The sequence below is a fragment of the Fulmarus glacialis genome, unplaced genomic scaffold (genome assembly GCF_000690835.1).
Source record: "Fulmarus glacialis isolate BGI_N327 unplaced genomic scaffold, ASM69083v1 scaffold24190, whole genome shotgun sequence".
NCBI classification, from domain to species: Eukaryota; Metazoa; Chordata; class Aves; order Procellariiformes; family Procellariidae; genus Fulmarus; species Fulmarus glacialis.
Window position 1 is genome coordinate 1 of NW_009188635.1, and position 15,153 is coordinate 15,153.

The 15,153-nt window shown below is 43.4% G+C and overlaps 1 protein-coding gene across 1 annotated transcript; it reads right to left on the reverse strand.

The window, feature by feature from the left end:
* Positions 1 to 865: 865 nt before the first annotated feature.
* On the reverse strand, positions 866 to 14,721 carry PABPC4 (poly(A) binding protein, cytoplasmic 4 (inducible form)). Its single transcript, XM_009579405.1, has 15 exons — positions 14,529 to 14,721; positions 8,277 to 8,470; positions 7,844 to 7,959; positions 7,224 to 7,363; positions 6,864 to 6,958; positions 6,116 to 6,253; positions 5,419 to 5,514; positions 4,642 to 4,914; positions 4,287 to 4,374; positions 3,994 to 4,113; positions 3,303 to 3,430; positions 2,558 to 2,651; positions 2,306 to 2,436; positions 2,118 to 2,217; positions 866 to 1,205 (listed from the first exon to the last, which is right to left on the reverse strand). The coding sequence occupies exons 1-14, from the start codon at positions 14,719 to 14,721 to the stop codon at positions 2,131 to 2,133; spliced, it is 1,893 nt and encodes a 630-aa protein (XP_009577700.1). The 3' UTR covers positions 866 to 1,205; positions 2,118 to 2,130.
* Between the last annotated feature and the right edge of the window lie 432 nt (positions 14,722 to 15,153).

Consider the following 15,153-nt stretch of genomic DNA (forward strand, 5'->3'; position numbering starts at 1 on the left):
CGAGCGGCCCCGGCTGCAGCGGGGGCGGGCTGGAGGGGCTGCGGGGTGCTCGGTGCAGTCCGCCCCCGCGTTTCAAGGGGGATTCTTGCTTATTTTACTAGGAAAAGAGGACAGACACGGGCCAAGTGGCACTTACAACCAGAAACGCTGGGAGCCCTTTCTGCTTCCCTGGGACGCTCCATCCACCAGCTTCTAGTGTTTTCCAAACACAGATTAAGCCTCAGTTCCACTACGGAGCAGGCGTGTTCACCTCCAGGGTCAACAAGGTGCTTTAGCTGGCCACGTTCCTTCCGCAGAAGGATCTGTACTGTCCAGTCCGACTGCTCTTTCTTTCAGAGTTACTGCACGCTATAGACTTACCTGAGTAACACTTTTTATCCCACAGGATCACCCAAAATACTTTACAAATCATTTATGAACCCCACTGCCAAAATGCAGCCACCTTTAGAGTATAAAATACAACTGTCCTACAACGACAGAACCATTAAAGAAAACATCCAGCTGAAGACAGAAATATATGCAAAGAACAGCCAAGTTTCTCCTCTCCAGCAGAGCATGAAAAGGAAGCCAAACCCCTTCCACACTTCACTTGAAAAAATACCTCCCAAACCCTTCTATTTGATCACTGCTCAGTTAGTTATCTCCCATTCAGACACTAACCAAACCCAACATAATTGTCCTGTGGCATAAGTTTTAACACAGCTGCTTCAAAACAGCGATTGTCCAAAGCTTACAAGCAGAATGACTCAAATCACAATTTTAATGTATCAATCATATGACAACTGCCTGCCAGTTTAATTTTACTAAGCCACATCACATTTACTTATCAAATCTAGAGAAAAAAGTGACAAACACAGTGAAAGTTTTTATTCCTTTATTGATAAATGCTTTCCAGACTTTCCAAACTGGATTGTTCAGTTAAAATCAAAACCACAAAATACTTTCAACCTAAAATCCTCAATGTCCTGCTTGGAAGACACAAAGGGTAGCTCTGTTCTGACCACAAACGAAAAGCTTGCAAGCCCAATTCTGGTTTTGGAAATCTAGAGCAAGTTGGCTTTTTAAATAAGACCTTAAAGATTAATTTACAAAATGCAATATAACTATGTGATATGATGCATGGCATTGAGATCTGCAGGACAGTGAAGGATCTTCAAACATCTTGAGCTGATGTCTATGAAGGGGCTATTTGGCTTCTTTGCGTCCTAGAGGAAAAGATGACAAGTTACCTACACAGAGCACACCTCACTCTAGGCTAGTGAACTTTTCAGCATTACAAACCATAAGGACTCCAATATAATTTGCAAGGTACACAGAAGCTGTTAGCAGTTGTGGATAATACCCGTTTCTGATCATCTGACAAGAAACTCAAACTCTTTAGCAGAGAAGCCAGTGACTGGAGCCACTGAGAAATACATGGAGGAAAATGGAGGAACCCTTCATCACTCTTCATCGTTTTGAGTTGTGACATCTGACCACAACAGCTTCACAAAAAGTATTGAAGATGTCAATTCCAGTCAACCCACAGAAAAATGGACCATCAAAAGCGAGAAGAGGCATTCAAAGAATCAAAAACCTTATTCAGAAGTTAAACAAGAGCCAGCTCCAAACACAGGAGACAGCATTTGCTTGGACAGACCTATGCAGTGAAGTGACATTCCTGACACCAGCACTTTAATAATTACTACAGGCAGATGATGGTCAGGATAAGGAATGGGCATTAACAGCCTATTTAGCCTCAGAGTCACTAAAACATCTTGTGTCTCTCACTTTATTTCCCAGATTAGCAGTTTCACAAGACTCATCTCCATACATTATTCTTTCCTTGACATGTCAACTGCTAGGAATGCTTCAGGGACTTACGCAACATCTTTCTGATGCTTAATTAAAATAAGATTTCTGAAGAATATTCCTAAAGCTTCAACAATAAGGATTCCGTTGCAAAAAACTGCATAGGGTTTTGTTTTGTTTTGCTTTTTAAAGAGTGGACTAAAAGCAGACAAGTGATGCACCTGGACCTACACAAGCCTCCAGACTGGCTACATTTACTAACAATCACGCTTTATTTACTCTGATTCTGGAAGCTTTTAAGTGAAGCTAAGGACAGAAACACTCACCAGTCTTCCTGGTTTAAGAGGTAGCAGCAACCACACCCACCTTCTGGGCAGCTTCTTTCTTGGCTTGGTGAGCCTGCAACACTGCAACAGCCTCCTCCACCTCAGGGAGACAAGTTATCTAGTGAGACCTGTTCTCTTGACCAAAGCCTCCCACAACCCACCCCATCTAAACGAACAGGACAGTTTACCTTTGACCGGAGGGACTCTGGAGACTCCAGCATGTGCAGCAGCTCTGAGTTGTCAATCTCTAGCAGCATTCCTGTGATCTTCCCCGCAAGGCTGGGGTGCATAGCTTGAATCAGAGGGAACAAACGTTCTCCTGGGGGGGGAGCGGAAAAAAAGGAGTTCAGACAGCTGATTTTCAATTAAAAAGTCATCTTTGAAACCTGAGGGGATTTCCAAAGCAAAATGCAATCTGTAAGAACAGGAGTTTCACTTACCCAGCATTTGTTTCTGCTCCTGGGGAGGGGCAGCAGCCAGCATGGAGGCTGTTAGCGGTTCCTGTCCCTGCACATGTACTGCAGGCTGAGGTGCCTATAGAAGGGCAGACATGAGGGTTCTGAAATAGATACTAGGCTGACTGCTTCATATTTAGAGACAATAGTAAGATATTCCCTCCTTCTAAAACACAACCTTTGTCAAGCCTACAGCAGACTTAAGTTTCAGAGAAGGACAGATAAGGTGCCCTTGGTTCACAAACATGCTCCCTCCAAGGCCTGAACTCAAAACCCCCTAATGTCAGACGGGCGCTGTAAGTATCTTACAAAAACTCGATCAAACATTGTGAGACAAATATCCCAATTGAGAAAAAGCAACATCCATGTCTGCTTTTTTTTACAACGCAGAGGTTTGTGGGAGAAGCGAACTGTGCCTTCAATGATACCCTAGTGAGGATTTGGCAAAGAAGTGAGAGAATGAATGGTTGCAAAATGGGAAAGCAAAGAACCAAGAAAAATATCCTTACAGCAAATCTGGGTAAAAAAAGGGCTTGCAAGTACAAGACAGATAAACCAACCAGATTGCCCCTGGCAAAGGTACAACTGCCAGGTTTTTAAACTCCAAATTATGATGCCCGTCTGGGTTATAAAAGTAGCTTCAAGTTTCTGTAAAAACATTTCAGTTGCATGTAAAACCTGTTGGACTGCAGTAACTGCAGGGACTTCACAGCCCAGACCCTTGTGTTACCTGCAAAGGCTGTACAGCTGGGTGTGGGCTGCGGACACTTGAGGCATATTTATAAGGAGGAACTGCTCTGGGAGTGGGGGCAGCTACAGGCGGACGAGGAGCTAAATTCTGCGCTGCGGTGCCAACGCCTGCAAAAGAAGAGGAGAATTACAAACACCTGTAGCAACATGCAAGGAAGTTGGGATGTCTGATATTAACTGCTGAATTCAAACTATGCTCTGCACAGTCTAATACTTCTTTAGAAACTGGTCTCCAAAATGCAACTGGCTACTTTAGGAAAGGGCTATTCTCCCTAAAACTAAACCATGAATTCTACATCCTGCATTTAAGATATTTTTTAGTTATTCACTGGAATAAAACAAATTTGGGATGCTCTACTCTGAAAACAATATCCATAACCTACAGAGCCTTTTTTTTTTTTTGAGTGGTAAATGTTGCAGAGGTGTAGAGATGAGTTCCAAACCAGTGGAAAGCAACTCATCTGGATTTCCATTGCTGTGCTGTAGCACCAACTGTCCCCAGACCTGCACTGCACAGCAAGGAATAGGAAAGATTCAGGTGCTGTCTCTGCCCCTTGCTCCAGGTGGCCTTTGGTTATCCATATCTGACAACCATCTTTGGAAGCAGAAATCTCAATAGCATCCTCCTCCCTCACAGACAAGGGGAAGAGCCTGGGAGGCAGACACCTTACCAACTCGCTGGGCAGCGGCAGGGAGGCCACGAGAGGCCGGAGCATTGCCGGCAGGGGCCAGATGGCGCAGTGCTGGCCGTGGTCCAGACTGGCGCATGGCATTTGGCATTCCCTGGAAGCCTAATGGAAGAAATGAGGGGAAATCCTCAAAACAGAACTGACTGGCAAGTCAGGACAGTCAGCTACAGAAAGCAGGTTGGGGTTGTGCATGGAAAAGACAGCATGCGTTGTTCTTGTTGGAAAGTACAGCCAAGAGGGTCATACAACCAAAATATCGTCCCTGGCATGCTCACCTTGAGGTCTTCCCCCTTGCTGCCAGCGTGGGTTGGGTCTCATCTGCGTCATTTGATTGGGTGCATAGTAAGTGGGTCTGCTCTGAGCCTGAAGAAAGATCAGACAAGCTCAGAGGCAACATCTAAATGAATAACAAACACTGTTTACAACATGTTTTGGCAGTTGTTGCCAGGACTCAACACTCAATTCACATTAAGAGAACAGGTAGCTGGGAAGTCACAGAATTAACCCCACTGACTGCACCCCTCATTAGAGGTTATTTGCTTATAGGCATAAGAAAGGCTCAATAAGATTATTGCAGCTGAACCATCAAAGCTCCAAGACAGGTTAAAAAACCACACTAGCTCAGCTTACCTGGGGCACAGCAGGCATGAAATATCCCCCAGCAGCAGGCTGGAACTGATTAATAATTGTGTTGGCAGGCAAAGCTCTCATCCCAGCAATGCGTTGCATGTACTGATTAGTTAGATGGGCCTTTCGCTCTTCTTTCCTTTGTGCAAGTGCAACATACAAGGGCTTTGAGCCCACAATTCGCCCATTCATCTCTGTCACAGCTTTTGTAGCTTCCTCTGGAGAGGAAAAGCAGACAAAGCCAAACCCTTTGCTCCGTCCATCTTCCAGCATCACCTGCAGTAAAGATCAATTGCTAGTGGAGTACCATTACAAGAACTTAGCCTAAGAATCCATATTTTTTAAATGTCAGATTTCAGGCAGTAGGACATAACTGTTGCAGAGGTGTAGAGACAGGTACTCAAAGAATGAGAAATCACCTGTCTGGATTTACTCTGCTTTTCTGTAAGCACCATGTGTCCCCAGGCCCACACTGCACAGTAAGGAATGGGAAAGATTTGGTGCAGACTCTAAACGCATGTCGGGAAATGCCATTTCATGCTTATTGGGAGTCACCTTAAACAAGCATGTTTGCCACCTCCTGCCTCCTCTTTTCACGAAGGAATGAAGCAAGTTTTCAGTAAAATCCCACCGAGACCCAAAGAAATCTGTGTATTTACTAGTCTGTATGTTCTCAGGACCATAATGACCAGGGGATATAAGAACTGCCCTTCAATCCCATGTCGATAACAGTTCCTTCTTCAGGCTTTAAAATCCAAATACCCCCAAACCCCACAATACCTTGGCACTCGTTATTGACCCAAAAGGTGAGAACTCCTTCCTCAGTTTTTCATCATCTATAGTGTCATCTAAGTTTTTAATGTATAGGTTAACACCCTAGGAGGGAGAGAACAATAAGACATTCATAACATTAAAGAAAATCTTGAGCACATCGACTGTTAGCATCCATCTGCCAGAGCTGTAATTTGCCTGAAAACTGTTAATTTAGCATAATGTTCCTTTCGTACCACGCAAAGCTGAAGGCAATAAATGTTGCAAAGGCGTAGAGACAAGTCCCACTGAGGTGAAAGGAAGCTTGTCTGGATTTCCTCTGCTTTCCTATTGCATCATGTGTCCCCAGTCCAGCACTATACTGCAAGGAGTGGGAAAGATTCAGATGCAATCTCTGACATGACCCAGTTTTGCCATAAATTAGGGACAACAGCAAAGGGTTATCCTGTCTCTTTCCATCCTTCTAAGTATCCCCATTTGAAAATAAAGGAGACTGCATGACTGCTTTCTCATGTCCTCCTAAACATTTCATTGCCAAGACTATGCCCTGATGCCCCCTTTGCCCCCAAATAGCATGGAGTCGCCTTTACATTTTAACTCCCAGGATACCTCATAGCACAATGACTGATTACTCTGTCAATTCCTTTCAAGTCTGCCAATACACTGAAAATGGTGCTTCAGTTCAGAAAAGGAACAGACTATTCACCTGGTACCGGCTGAGTCTTTCTTGTTTTAGCTGTTCAAACTTCCGTTTCAGCTCTGCCTGGCGCTCGACCTTCTTCTGTGCTCGGCCTACAAATACCATTTTCCCATTGATATCCTTTCCATTCATTTCTTCTACTGCCTGGATAAAGGGTTCAAGAGGAAACTGTCAACTGCTGAAACAAGACAGCATGTGATCCTGTTAAGAACAGGACTGTCCAAAGCTCACATTGTATCCCTGCCTGTTAGCCAATAAACTGAGGTTGCCACATTACCTTTGCACTGCTTCCATGTAACAGGCTAATTAAAGACAAACTGAAGTTATCAGGAGAGACCATGCTGACACCACCACTTAAGTGCTGGACTAACAGCAATTTATGAATCTATCCCCACGCCTTCTTGCAATTAAGGCCAAACTTTAACAAGCATTCTGCTTAGAGAAGACCATTTCTAAGCAATGTTCTCACTCTAGACGCCTTCCTCCTCCTGAAGCCCTGCATTGTAGTATTTCTTCAGCAATTAACATTCTTGATTATACCACTGCATTCTTTGCGGATCTAGTCATCTGGAGAAATGCCAAGTTACCCTTGAATGTCAAGCTAGTAAGGTGCAAAAGGTTTTTAAGTCCCCACATCTAGAAGAGGTTATGCCTGAGGCAAGATTTTCTCTCATTTTAGTAACAGGCTCCTATGATAAACCAAATAAGTTTTTCTTCTTTGAAGATACCCAAGCAGCATAAAAAATGGCCATACCTTGTTAGCATCTTCATGCTTTTCAAAGCTTACAAAGCCAAAGCCCTTGGATTTTCCAGTGGGGTCTGTCATCACTTTAACACTCAGAGTTTTACCTGTTACCAAGAGACAGAGTTAGTAAAATATCATAAAACTTTCAAGACTATTAAACCCCATATAATAGCCCCAACCTTCTCTCTCATCTGATGGTCAGCCTCTGCCTCCCGTCCAATATTTGGCACAACTACTACCCACACCTCAACTCATTGTATTCCTCAGCCTCAAAGTGATGCACGTAGAGCTACACAGATGGTAGCAGCACTGTTAAACTGCCATGGGTCATGAAATTCACGGCCTCATTAAAAGTGTTTCTGTATTTACCATATGTGCTGAAGAGCTCCTTTAGTCTTTCATCATCCATGTCATCCCCAAAGTTCTTAATATAAACATTGGTGAATTCCTTTGCCTTGGCTCCCAACTCAGCCTCCCGTTCTTTACGAGACTTGAATCTCCCAACAAATCTGTAAGAAAGAATGAAAATCCCAATAAGCAGCTTGTTTTCAAGAGTGGAAAAAAAATGTGTGATTTGCGGCGAGGCAAAAAATGAGTGTGTAGTAGGAGCTGGGAATGAGGACAAGAAAGGGTGACAGGAGGAGGACAAACAGGCCACAGACCAACCAGAAAAATCACCTGTCCTATGGCGGAGAGAGTCAGACAAGGATGCCCACCCAGCTCTGCAGTGGAGAGAGTACTGGCCACAGAAACCCACCCCAGCCCACTAGCGGAGAGGTAGCAAATCAAGGCTTGGTTAGGGAAACCCACCAGCCCTGTAATGGAGGGGTAGCAGGCCATGGCTTGGGCAGGGTCACTCACCAGCCCTGTAGTGGAGAGGTAGCAGGCCAAGGCTTGGGCCAGGAGAACCAGTGCCTTGTGTGTCCCTGTTAATACCGAGATGCATCACGGTTCATGCGATCGTTGCTGCTTCTGGCTGTGACACTCACACTTTGCGGTCGTTTAGCAGCATGCCGTTCATCTTCTCGATGGCTCTATCTGCAGCATCCTGGGTCTCAAAGTGCACAAATGCGTAGCCCTTAGAGCCATTCTCATCACACACCACCTAGATACGCGGAAAGAAAACAAAATGTCAGCTCTCTGAACACATTTTCTCCTCTGTCATACTCAGACACAAGGCCAGCACGTGAAAATATGTTATCGCCAAGGGTCAACACTAGGAAGATGCTATCTGTGTTTCAGACTTGCACACTTCATGACCAAATCTGTCGTAACTTCAGCAATCCCTGACCTTTTGGTCAACTCCGACTTTGAGAGACTCCACTCCTCACTTGGTGAAAGGTGTCCCTTTCGCTTCCTACGTTGGACGTGTCTGATCATGTCACTGCTATAACAGAATGGGACAAAGTAACCACATCTCACCTTGCAGGACAAAATATTCCCAAACGCTGAGAATGTGTCATAAAGTGCCTTGTTATCAATGGATTTGTCCAGGTTCTTAATGAAGACATTCCCAACCCCTGACTTCCTCAAGGAGGGGTCCCTCTGAGACCACATGATGCGAATGGGTTTTCCTTTGATCACATCAAAATTCATGGTATCTAGAGCACGCTCAGCTGCAAGAGAAGTCAAGAACAGATTTCTGTGTTAAAGAATAACACAGAATTTCTATTGTTAAAGAATAAAGGTTTCCATCATGTGGGTGATCGTTTTCTGTGAATTTTACTCAGCTGATGGGGACACTTGGGGCAGTATCACAGGCAACCAATTCCAATGACTTTTTAACTCAATGTTTCAAGGGAGGTCTTTGCAGCACAGTCACTAGACATGTTTAAGTATATAATAGGTTTAATAGACTCTTTTAAATTTACATGATAGTAATGTTTTAAGAACCACAGCAAAATGAATCTCAAAATGCCTAGGGTTTATTAGTTGTATTCTTAATTATTATAAAGGTAAATTGCTGCACTCAGAGAAGGAAAGGAAATATAGGAAACCCTGGGGAAAAAAGGTAGTAAGAAAAGTGGCTGTTTGGCTTGTTTGCTTTTCATGAAGCTCACATCTACCCGTACTCATTTCTATTAAGAGAAAAGGATCATCTCCCTATCAGGTCAGGGAAAACGTGCACAAACACGTGGCTGGCTGGGAAGAAACATGAGTCAGCCTCCAGAACTTACGTGGCCAAAAAATTATTCTCAAGTTGCTCAATCTAAAGATGACAGCAAGAGCGGACAAAACTCTGGAAAAAAGTCCATATACCTGATCTGATTAACAGGGAAGTGTTTATCTAAACTCCAAAACCCCAGCACCGTCATTCTAACCTACACTGAAACCCCCTTCACGATTCTATTTCTGCTACCTACTGATATATTAAAAGGATCATTACGTACACACATTAGGATCTTGTTCATAAAATTGAGATGCTTGGGACTCTTCTGTGCCAGAAAACACTCCCAGCATGGAGCACGCAGAGAAAAAGAAAGACTGTTAATTCCCAGCACGAAGCAGGGAAAGCGTGGGATAGACAGGCATTAAAATCAAGGAACATTAACAGGGCAGGACCCAAGTTCCCCAAATTTGTTTGCCTCAACTCTTCCAGGCTATCTTCACCCAATGATACTTGCTGATTAGATTTCAGGAGCAAATTCAAGGAAAACGCCAGTTCGAACCCTTCCTTTCATGTGCCTGTAGTGGAACCAAAGTAACTACTGAGCATTTCATGGAACTATCTCTAGGAACTCCAGTGAGACATTGCCTACAAAAGTCTCCTGCACTCCCTACCCCCAAAGTCAGTTTCAACTACCACATGGAAGTTTCTCAGAATTTTTCATGTGCTTTGAAAATGTTTTTTGTTGTTGTTGCTTTTTAAATTGAAGTGGTGCTGTCACTATTTTCCCCAGTCCTTCACACATACCCCCAGCTGAAAAACAACCTCTGATGGACTTTATTCCTGAAGTAGTCAGGCTTGTAAAAAAAAAAAATAATTTAAGGAGGAAAATTATACTTGCTACAACTCTACTAGCTCTGTTTAATCAAAGGTGTTAAATGCAATTAACTGCCATGCTAAAATGATTCCCCAGCTGCTACTCTGAATCAATGCAACTGAGGTTCTTCCTGCAGTCCATTCCTAGTAGGCACTTCAGCAGGCGACTTGGTCCAGCTTGTCAAATTTGGCAGTGTTTATTTATAGCAGGGAGAGGTCCTCCAGAAGTATGTGTTGGCAAGGACACAAACTAGTTGTATATACCATTTGCAGCATAAATAGGGCTCGTTCTGAAAGGTGACAAGCAGATGAAGCAGTGGCATGCAACCAGAGGGAACTGTGAAACACTCTGCAGCAGCTACCAAGATATAGACTAGTTATGAACTTACTCCCAGTTCTTTCAAGCTTCCTAAGCACATACTTAAGCAGATACTATTGCACTGCTCTTTCAATAGCTTGCTAGTATTCCACTCTATTATTATACTCTGCTTGAAATTCACTCAGACACTCCTTGTGAGCAGTGGTTTAAGAAAGCCCTAGATGGATTCCCTGATTTGAGGAAGGTCTGCCATGCCCACAGGTGGAAATGCAATCACATTACACCAGTACCTAAGAAAACCTGTAAAGGATCAGCATGAGTTACATGAATGACTCAGACTAGGCACATCGGATTCATTTCCTTAATCTGAACAAACACCTTCTCATTTTCTGTTATTTAAGCCACAAAGCTTCAGCCATTTCAGTTCCTGTATCTGTTTCTCTCCCACCAGTTCCTGTCATCCTTCCAGCAGACCTAACTGCAACTGATATACAACATTATACACACTCTTAACCCCTCTCAGGCTTCCTTCTCATTCCTCTTCCATTGCCTTCTGGATAGGGAAAGCATATGAACACTCCTTGCAGCTTGCCTTAGGCCTCAGAGTAATTAATCTCCCTTTCAGGTTCCCTGATGCAGAGCTAACACAATGCTGGAATTAGCAACTGTGGTTGAGCAGCATAAAGACAGATAACCACACACATACACCAAGATTCACCCATGAGAAAACTCTGCACAAGGAGTTTTATTCTGCAAAGATGGCCGCTCTGCAAACCTCCGGGCTCTCGCTTGCGTCACTAAGCAAAAAAGACCCAACAACAAAAGCACATAGCACAAATTTAACCACTTATTTTTTTAAAAAAGAGAGGCTGCATACAGATCAGACTTAAATCCCTTGATCGCTTTAGTTAGAACAAAATGCTGTTGGCAATGAAGCATATACAAGTAACCACTCTTCCCTTTTAACTTCACACCTGCATTTAATGTTACACAGGTCTTCTCTTACATTGTCTTCTTTTCTTTAAGGAAGAGACAAAGTTTATCTATACTCTTCTACACCTTTCTTCAGAGACACTTATCTAATCCCAGCTCTGGGTTCCTTCTTGGCTTGGGAAATGTTTGTTTTCTCTGTACTTCCAGAACAGCTTATCTCTATAGCCATATTAAAGTTTCTCTGCTTCATTATCAGAGTTGTCACGTCATGACTGTTGTCAATGTTATGAAACCTGGAATGTAATTAAATTGCATGAGGAACACATGAAAAAGGAAATTCAGCTTTTCTTTCAAATGAAGTGAGTTTGTTTTCTTTCCCTTCTTCACAGTCAAAAAGAATAAATATTAACAACCACAGCTGAGCCTGAACTAGCCAGAACTTTGAAGCATTTCCTTAATCTGCCTATCACAGTATGACAGATTCAGCATTCACTGATTACTACGCCAAAGAACCGCAACTGAAAACAGCAGAGCTTATTTTCACTAAAAATAACATCTCTGCAGCAGACTACCAGTTAGACAATGCATGTCCAAAAAGTAACCCCTTCCAGGGTGAAGCATCACTCCATTAGCTAACAAAAATTTAAAGAAAAATGCAAGCTTTGAATCAATTCAGATACAGGAACTCTGGAAGTACAGAGCACATTCAAGATGCGACAGTGTGATCTCCCAGTGGCCCCACGTAATGGGGAAGAGTTCTGGCTACTTGACTTGCCCTATGCTCTTTCTCTAGTCATATATGAAAGAGTCTTATTTCCCACACAAAAAAGTTAAAACATTGTTTTCTTCAGATTTATGAAGCACTCATCCTTCCACAAAAGGTGCCAGGGAAATGCAAACTGTCATATATAAACTTCTTTAATACCTACCACCACTTCAAGCATACTAACAATGTGTCCACAAGAACTTCCCCAAAAGTTTTCAGAGCACAAAGCTTCCTTAGTATTTTTACGTGGTACTTTGAAGCATCTACTATCACCCATAAATCAAAACAGATCCCTACAGTGCTACAGAACACGCCCCCGTCTTTCCGCAGATTTAGGAAAATGAAGTCCAAATGCATTTCTGATTATGAATTCTTGGAAGAAAATACAGATCCATCCTTCTTTCAGAAAGTCCTCATGCAGGCAGTACATGAGGGCCACCTTGAAAACAAAAGCCAAATTTCTGCATTTGACAATAAGAATTATATTCTTCATATTCAGGTCTTTGCTTCGGAGGGACTGCAACACACCACCAACAGGCTCACCTTTCCAAAATTATCTGGTTTTGTTCTGCTGCATTACATTTAATACAGCAGCTGTTTTTCACTTATGCAAAGTAACACATGCTGCAGTTTGCCAGACAGAAGAAATTAGGAGCACTTCAGAAGAGATCTCTTCATGAGGGCAGGACAAGTTTGAATATTTCTCCTTCCCAACATTAACTCAATGATTTGGTTTAAATCACTTGACCTTCTAAGACCTACCAGTAACAAGACACCACTTACTTTGTCAAAGTATCACTTGAAGTACTGGGACTTCCCCAAATGTCTGCTGCCTCACCAGGAGCCCAGAATGATGCAACCTCCCTCTAAATTCCTGCCTATTTATTACTATAAAAGATTACCTTGAAATATATTGGAAGGCCACCTGTCTTCTTTGTATGAGGTGCAGAACTTCTTTTTGCTAAAGCAAGTACATGTGACTAGCCACTCTTCCCTTTTAAGCTCATAACCACACATATTATACAGGTCTTCTCTACTTTGAGAACTTTATCTATACTTTTGCTCCCCATCTCCCCAACATTTACCTAATCTGAGCTCTGAGTTCCTTCTTGGCTTTATTTCTGTTGCTTGTTCTTATTTCTCTTATCCTAAAAAAAATGAGATCATAGCCTAGACAAAGGCAGGTGAAACTGGATAACTGTACCTTTGCTTGTACAGCACATGAACATACCAAGGTGGTTTTATAAGAGGGATTCAGAGCAAACAGGTTCATCAGAGCAGGAGAGGACCATGTATACAGGCTCTCAGGTTCTTTCCTTCTCACTGAGAAGTTTTAAAACACTAAATACATCGCTTAGCCTGCATAAAAAGCACTCCTGAGAGCTCCATGAATGAGAAATTATGCACTGGGGTGCAAGCCACCTTTTCATCAGCCTAGCAAGAGGAAGGATCAGGAGCGCTCGATCAGATCAGTCAGCATCTCAAGGAAAGGACATGCAAAAGGACCTGGGAGAGGATGGAAGCTAGGATGGCACATAGTCACAACAGACTGTAAAATCCAAACGTTCCAGCCAAGAGCTCAATCCCAGAGGCTCTGCTAGCTTGCAGGAATACAATTTTGTAATAACGTTTCTGCTTTCCACACATAAAATACTTTGATCCAAAGTCAATATATTACCCTCTGCAACAAACAGACCGCTCTCTGCTGTCTGTAGAAATGTAAAGCAGGATAAACTACTGCAGGCTAAAGGAAAGTTTACTTGCTGCTGAAGTCTGTGCTGTTGTGAATCAATTCTGAATTCAAAAGAAAAGTTTGCACTCATCTATTCTTTGGATGCCTCTATCACATATAGATACTGCTAAATCACAGCACAGAGCAATAAACTTGCACCAGTCAACAAGCAAGGGCTCTGAAAACTAGGGCAGAAAACACTGACCCATTTTTCTTTCAGAAAAAATATGTTCCAAAATGACCTCTTCTGTCCCATCTTTCACACGCTGCTGCTTCAGCTCTGGAATACCTACTTGAGCAGGAGCCAAATTAAAGTATGAAAAAAAAGAGTCTGGCAAGAGCAAATCAACCTGGCTTCTGCATGTGAGACAATCTGGTTTCCCATGCATTGAACAACGCATCTTCTTTCCCATTAACACAAGAATACCACTTCCTAGACTGGAAGACCCATCCAGCTGCTTGCACAAACACAGCAACCTGCAGTCCACCAGATCTCCCAAATATTAAATTGGGTGTGGGCAGCCAGAGGCTCAGCCAGCCAAACTGAGCATTCAAACAGGGCTGACTACTCTGAACTTTTTCTGCTAGGACTGACTGCAGGAAGACCCACATAAATAGCCCAAACCTACACGAGAATGAAGGGGAACACAGCAGAGATTATTCTCTTATGTGAGCTGGAACAAACCCAAGTTTCCAAAGTTTAGTATCAGTGAGAGAGAAATAGGTCTATCTGTCAGAAATGTTACCAAGATGTGCATTCACAGAGTATTTTGTAGACACCAAGCAGTAAAAAATATTCCAGCTTCAGTCACTAGCAAGTGATTACTTACCCTGTAACAGTTTGGTAGGCAGCTACATGGCAATACACGTGAATAGCGGTGTGGATTAGTGAATAAAAGTGAAAGAAAAAAGCCATAGATGTGGTTGTATATGTCACTTACCATCTGCTGGCTGCTGGAAGTTGACGTAGGCATACCCGAGGGACCGGCGGGTGATCATATCCCTGCAGACCCGAATCGACAGAACGGGCCCAGCGGGGCTGAACTTCTCATAGAGCATGGCCTCGGTGACATCGGGGTGCAGGTCACCCACGTACAGCGACGCCATCGGGTAACTGCTGGCAGCTGTGTTCATCTTCCACCCAGCACGTGCACCCACCAGGAACTCAGAGGGTTTTATTCTTGGGGTTTCTTTAAGTCAAGCTTTTCGTAAATATTTAAACTGGGGAAAAACTCAAAATCTTATTTAAAAGCCTCACTAAGCGGGTGCCTGCAGAAGCAGCTTAGGGGTGGCAGTAGGCTGGTGACCGGAGGGAGGGAGCAGTGGGGGGGACCGGGGGACGGCTGCTCCGCCACGCCAGGCCCCGGGACAGAGAGCAGCTGAGGGGGAGGAGAGGCCTAGAAATCAGCAAAAAACAAAGTTAAGCCTCCAGGAGAGTGGGGGTCAGATAAGAAGCCAAAATTCATAAGCCAGCTCCTGAGTGTTTCTCCCGTCAGCTCTGGGGCAAAACCCTCCTCGATCTCCCTAACACCGCGTCCCTTACTTTGCTTTAAGAGTCTAATTCAG